The following is a 6000-nucleotide window of genomic DNA, read 5'->3' as shown; positions in this document are numbered from 1 at the left end:
TAATGGAACAGATGGAAATTCATCATCCCAAACCTCCTCTAGTAGCTGATTCACTTTTGTCACTGGCCAGATTAGTATAGATATATGTTTTGATAGAATAACTTTTATAACTAAAGAAAAATAAGCACAGTGCATAACTGTGGTGTGGGGTTTTTTGTTTGATTTTTTTTGGTTGTTGTTTGGTTTGGGTTTTTGTATTTTTTTTAATATTGGCAAGTGGAGATGTTTCTAAAACATTAAATAAATAAATAAATATGTTCTCAGTTCCTTCTCTCAAATATTCAGCATTCAATTCAGCTTGAGGAACACTAAATGTCAGTCATGGTTCACTTATGTTGCTCACTCCTTTTCCCCACTATCTAAGATTTTTTGGTATGTTATGAATACTTATAACTCATAGGGTCTACTCACCTGTCTACATTTACATACTGTCAGTATTCATGTGACAACATGGGTCATGACACACACTTGTGTAGACCAAGCATAGGTTTTGCAGGATTGCAAGAATACTATTTGAGTCAAGGTTATACATGGGTTATATAAAGTGAGTCCTTTCTCACAAGGAAGTTTAACAGGTCTGCAAAGCTGGGATTCAAATTCTTGTTACTGCTTTCATTGGTATTGTAACTCGGACCCCAGCTTAGACTTGCACTTAAACAGGAGTGGCTAAACACACTTCTGCTTTGAGTGCTCATGCTGACAGGGTAGTTCCCTAAAGTCTACTCAGTTGCTGCCTAACCCTGAAAGTTCTGTGCTAGTTCTGTGCACATTCACTGTGCTAGGGAGAAAGAAGGATTGTGACCTCAGCATTGTAGCTTGGTTCTAGAGCTTACTGCAGGAAATAGTGGGATCAACAAGAGAAACAGCTGATGAGGGAGAGATGCTGAAAGTCTTACTTTACAGCACCTTACAGTCCCACGAGCAAGGCGGTGTTAAAAAATATACCAGCATCAGTACACCACTCCCTGGTTTAATTTTCCCCATCTGGATGTTTCTTCTGTTCACTCAGACTGTTCCCTGCTCAGTATGAAAGTGTTGGTTGTTGCTAAACACCCAGGTTTTCTCCTCTAGTGTAGAGGGATGTAACTAATCTGGGTTTACAGCTTTTGCAAGGAGACAGGAGATCTAAGAGGCCAAAGGCATTCCTAGATGCAGTTTATGGATCTAGCCTTTAGCAATTTTTCACTCTGAAGGTTGTATAACCACTCTGTCAGAACCAGGAGGCAATAAGAAGGTCTAAAATCTGCTTTTAAGGTTTCCAGTTAATAAAGCACAAATGACAATAGTTTGAAGTCTTCCCTCCCCCAACCTTAAGAACATAGAAGTGAATTATAGCAATTGGGCACTTAAGTGTTTGCAAAGATTCCTGGACTGAAGCATGAAATAAAACAAAGTATTTAAGCAAAAGTACTTTTATTAGTAGTAAAGGGAGATGTGATATCTAAGAACTGTCAGATGAGAAAGTTTGATACAAAATGTTTTTTGTAAGGTAAATCAGTAAGGAACTGCCTGGAAAAAACTGCAATATGATTTCACAATTTTCAATGCTCTTGGCCATGAAGGAGTGATGAAATCTGATGAAACAGAAGGAACTGAACAAGGGGTAAATAAGTCTAACTATACACACAGAGGCAGGGACTATGAATTAACTATTGCTTGAGAAGAAAAAAATAAGGAATTAACATCAGACATCTCTCTGAAAACATCAAGTCAAGCACCCAGTATCAAGTAAAAATGTGAAACAGGATATTTGGATGACTAAGAAAGAAACTGTAAACAAAATAGAAAACATATATATATATATATCACAGTATAAATACACTGTATCGCTATATCACTGTATAAATACATCATACACTCTTATTTTGAATAATTCATGCAGCCCTTGTCATTCTACTTCAGGAGAAAGAAGGGCAAGACAGAGAGAGAAGACTGACAGAAGAAAGAAGTAAATTCACAGAATATAGGACAAATTCAGACTACTCATCATAGTGCACTGCCCTGATTTGGGAAGTATTTGAACTGTCCATATCAGATATAGAGCCCTGAAGAAGTCTGGAAGTGAACAGCTGAAGGTTTCCCTGATCTGCAGGGATCAGTGGAGGCCTTCTAACAAGACTGTACCCCCACCAAGGCACACAGCCAGGTACACATGGCTATGTGGGCTAGTGGCTTGAGTCAGTGCAGCTATTCCTACTTTGTGCACAACCAAGTGTCTTCTTGAAAGAGCTGACAGACAATATCAGGGAAGGATTGTGAGGAGAAGTATAGGCAAGGTTAGAAATTAATACATAGGCAAAATAACCATGCTGTCCTTCAGTCTCAGGATACATTATAGTAGTTTGGTTTTTTTTCAATCTTTTTCCTGTAACACCTTGTGGCTACTGAGGTAGCTGGTATTAAATCCCTTCCCAAATCATGCGTCCAGTTCAGTGTCTGAACCCAGAAGGTAGGTCAAACTGCATTTCCCAGAGGTTATGCCACATTCTCCAGTGGAATTTTTTTTCTTTTTTTTTTTTTTTTTTTGGTATCAGAGGGTGGTAAGGTGCCACACAGCTGAATCCTCTCTCAGCACCAAAAGTTACGCAGGAATGGATAACCTCCATATCTTCTATCATGACAAAAGCAGCAGCAAAATTATGCAAAATCTGGAGCTTGGCTAAATAAAATTAGTGGAAATATTACTTGTGTTTTGATCTTGCTTTATGTTGTGCCTCTTATTGCAAAAAGTTGCATGTAACTAAGTTAATGGAGTTCTTTCATATATGTAAAAACTATATACAAACATTATTATGGGGGATACTATGACACTACTTTGCAATCCCATTTTTTTAATGATAGGTGGATTGTTATAAAACTTTCAGCTATGATTAATTGAAGGATAATTTAGGCAAGAGAGGATTTTGGTAAATTGACACCATGGCTATAGCATTTAAATCCAGTGTTATTTTGATGACAGTGGAGAGAAATTACTGAGGTGGGAATCACTCTTCAAGCACTGCTGAGCATTGAGTTTACTCTCTATACCTCATATGTTCTTAAGTAGCCAAAGTTTTCACACTGACAGAGAAGGTCTTGCAAACCTCATTGCTAAAATGGTACCCTGAGATGATAAAAGCTTAATTAACTTAAGCAAAGTCCAAATTGAAGAAAAATAAAAGAAAGTGCTTGGCCATTGCTGGCATTTGGGAACCCAAAAAAGCACCATTTACCAAAATCTTCAAGCAAATGATGGACAAATCCAGCCAGTTAAGGAGTTTTGGTAATATTTCAGCTATGACTTTCAGTTGCCTCCTCCTCATTCAAACAAATTATTTTAATCTTATCCAGTCACCATTCTCAAACAAGGCCATTGTCTCCATGAGACAAATCATTCCACTGCTAGAAGAAACTAAAAATGGCATCATATTGATAAGGTGTCACAACAACCAACTTGATATCACTCTGGTGTACATTCAAGATGAATGACTCATGTAAAGCTGTGTTACCCTGAAGGAGAAGAATAATTTACCCAGTTCTGTCCTCTAAAACTTACCAAAAGAATATAATGCTCAAGTACTTATAATAGCCTAAACATCAATACTGTGCAGTCAGAAGTACCAAGTGAAAAGTGTCTATATATGCCAACGTAATAGAATACTTCATTAACAGCAGTAGTCTCTCAACTGTCATACCTGTACATCTGCTAAGCTATAACTATGTTCAGAAACAGTTTCACAGGAGACGGAAAGATCTGAGCCTTTCCCGCTTGCTCTCTGATAAACCTTTCCAGGCAAAATGGAAGAGCTTTAAGGAGGATTTAAGTGGACACATAGTCTGCAGCAAAAAAGCGACTTCCTGTAAGTAGATCCAGTTAAAAATTCTTAAAGTCGTTGGCAAAATGCCTTTTCTCAGGGAGACATAGAAACTGGCTTTGCTCTTTGCAGACTAATCGTTAGACATGTCTGATCACAGAAGCAGAGGAGAAGGAAGTGAGGAAGAGATTAAACTGGCCACGTTTCAGCTTTCTCACTTCTGAAGAATCCTTACCTTGGAAATCAGAGTATTTTAAAAGTCTGACAGACCGAACATGGCAATATTCCTGTTTCCTTCTAAAAATACCAATTTTCTAAAAAAGAAAAACCACAACAAAAAAACCAGTCCTACATAATAAAAATAATTTCCAATTTTTTCAGAAATTTCATGAAAAGTTATCATATGTGTTTTTTTTCCACAATGAGCAAAATCCCCCTTATATTTTTCTGTAATACTGAAATGATTATTTTCAGCATTAAAAAAAAAACTTGTTAAAATCTTCTTCTTTCCTGTTTCCATTTCACTGTGAGTGGTATAATTTCTTTCTGTTCTAGAATGAAAAGGACATTTTAAAATGTCCCAGATTGGCTGGAGTATTATAATTTTGCCGAATATTTCTCAACAAGGCCTATTTGTAAGCAGAGGCAAAGACTCACATAGATTCATCTGCAGGAGTATGACTAACAGAATGCTCTCTGCCTCTTGCTACCGCGAGCAGTATCAGTAGGAGTAAATCTGTATCACCACAGCTTAAACTTCTTCCCCAGCAGGATCTTTGGAAAAGTTTATTTAGCTGCTTCTCCTTCTCCTTTGCTCTTCTATATACATATTTTATGTATAAGAGGGGAGCTAGAAAGAAGATGGGGAAGCAGGGTTATGTTAGCGTGAGGAGCTTCCAGGGCAGGCTTCCAGGGCAGCTTTGCCGGCTCTTCTCTCCCTAGCAGCATCGCCATTTCCTGCTTCGCCATCCTCCTGAAATCATCATGCTCTTCAGATGTGGTCTTTCATCCTTGTCATTAGTCATAATCCTCAGTTTGTCAGATGTGTGTTCTGGCCTCTCCCATACACCTCTGTTTACTCTTCCTCCTGTTGCCAGTCTGTTCCTCCCTTCTTCTCCATTCCTTTCCATGCTTCTTTTCTACATTTCCATTCTCTAATCCCAACTACAGTCTTTATGGGCTTTAAAAAAATGCCTCATAGCGTTCACTGTGCCTCCAAACCAATCTCATGATCTTATGGTTATAACTCTTGTTTTGCTTCCCCTTTCTGCTTCCTTTGTCTCCTGCCATTATGCCATTTCTATTCAGGCTGTCATCTCTTCTGGAAAGGGATTTTTCTTGTTCTCTGTTTTGCAAAGCACCTGGCATGTTTTTGATTCTGTCAAACAAATAATAACAACAGATATGAAATTTGCAGTGCAGCAGAATCCTGATATCAGGAAGTAATAGAGGCAAATTACACTATCATTTTCATTGCCATGTATACACCACTATTTGACAAAAATTCTCATTGACTGGGTAGGTAAACATCAATAAACTCAAAAATTCTCAAGCAAACACCTCTAACATGAAGGAAATGTAGTTGTGCTTCACGTTGGATCTCAATGAGCCACAGGGTTATACTTGACAATTTCAGTATTGGAAACAAAGGAAATAAATGAATGAGGTGCAGTTTTTCAGATGGGGATTAGGGGATAAAATCAAGTACTGGGAGAAGATGTGAATAACTGTTTGAAACAGAGAAGCAGGACAAGGGTGGAATGGGTGTGTTCAATTTAACTCTGCTTAATTAAAAAAGCATACACAAGGTAGATAGATTCTAGCATGGAAGCTAATAAAAATAGTCTCTCCCTTAGTCCAGTATTATCAGAAGCTCTTGGTATGCTGAAGAATCTTATAAAACATTTTAAGTGACTCATCTCAGTCATTATATGATACTAGGCACCTGAAGGCAATGTTTATGTTACTATCTGCCTAAAAAGCCCCAACAAACCCAGAGCTGAAAAAAGGAAAGGAAAGACTAAGATGTGGATTTTACTGTACATTTAGTGACAGACTGGTCATATGAAATCTCTAAACAAGATAGCTTTAGCACTAATGGATGTAAGCCTGGACCGAATGCAAATTATTTTACATATGGCTAGAAATCTCTTAACTAATTTGAAAATTCCTGGTAGAAAAGCAATTTGTTATAGACATTGAGACA

The 6000-nt window shown here is 37.7% G+C and overlaps 1 protein-coding gene across 2 annotated transcripts in view; it reads right to left on the bottom strand.

Annotated features, from left to right (window-relative positions):
* Window positions 1-1358: 1358 nt before the first annotated feature.
* Window positions 1359-6000, bottom strand: part of EPHA7 (EPH receptor A7) — a 166082-nt gene continuing 161440 nt past the window's right edge. For both annotated transcript variants that reach the window (XM_018918282.3, XM_009093552.4), the window contains one exon: window positions 1359-5172. In XM_018918282.3, coding sequence (XP_018773827.1) covers window positions 4977-5172 — 196 coding nt within the window. In that variant the 3' untranslated portion in view covers window positions 1359-4976. The remainder of the gene's footprint in view (window positions 5173-6000) is intronic.

The sequence above is a fragment of the Serinus canaria genome, chromosome 3 (assembly GCF_022539315.1).
Source record: "Serinus canaria isolate serCan28SL12 chromosome 3, serCan2020, whole genome shotgun sequence".
Taxonomy (NCBI): domain Eukaryota; kingdom Metazoa; phylum Chordata; class Aves; order Passeriformes; family Fringillidae; genus Serinus; species Serinus canaria.
The sequence above is the reverse complement of the archived record's forward strand: the minus strand, read 5'-3'. Positions and strand labels throughout refer to the sequence as shown.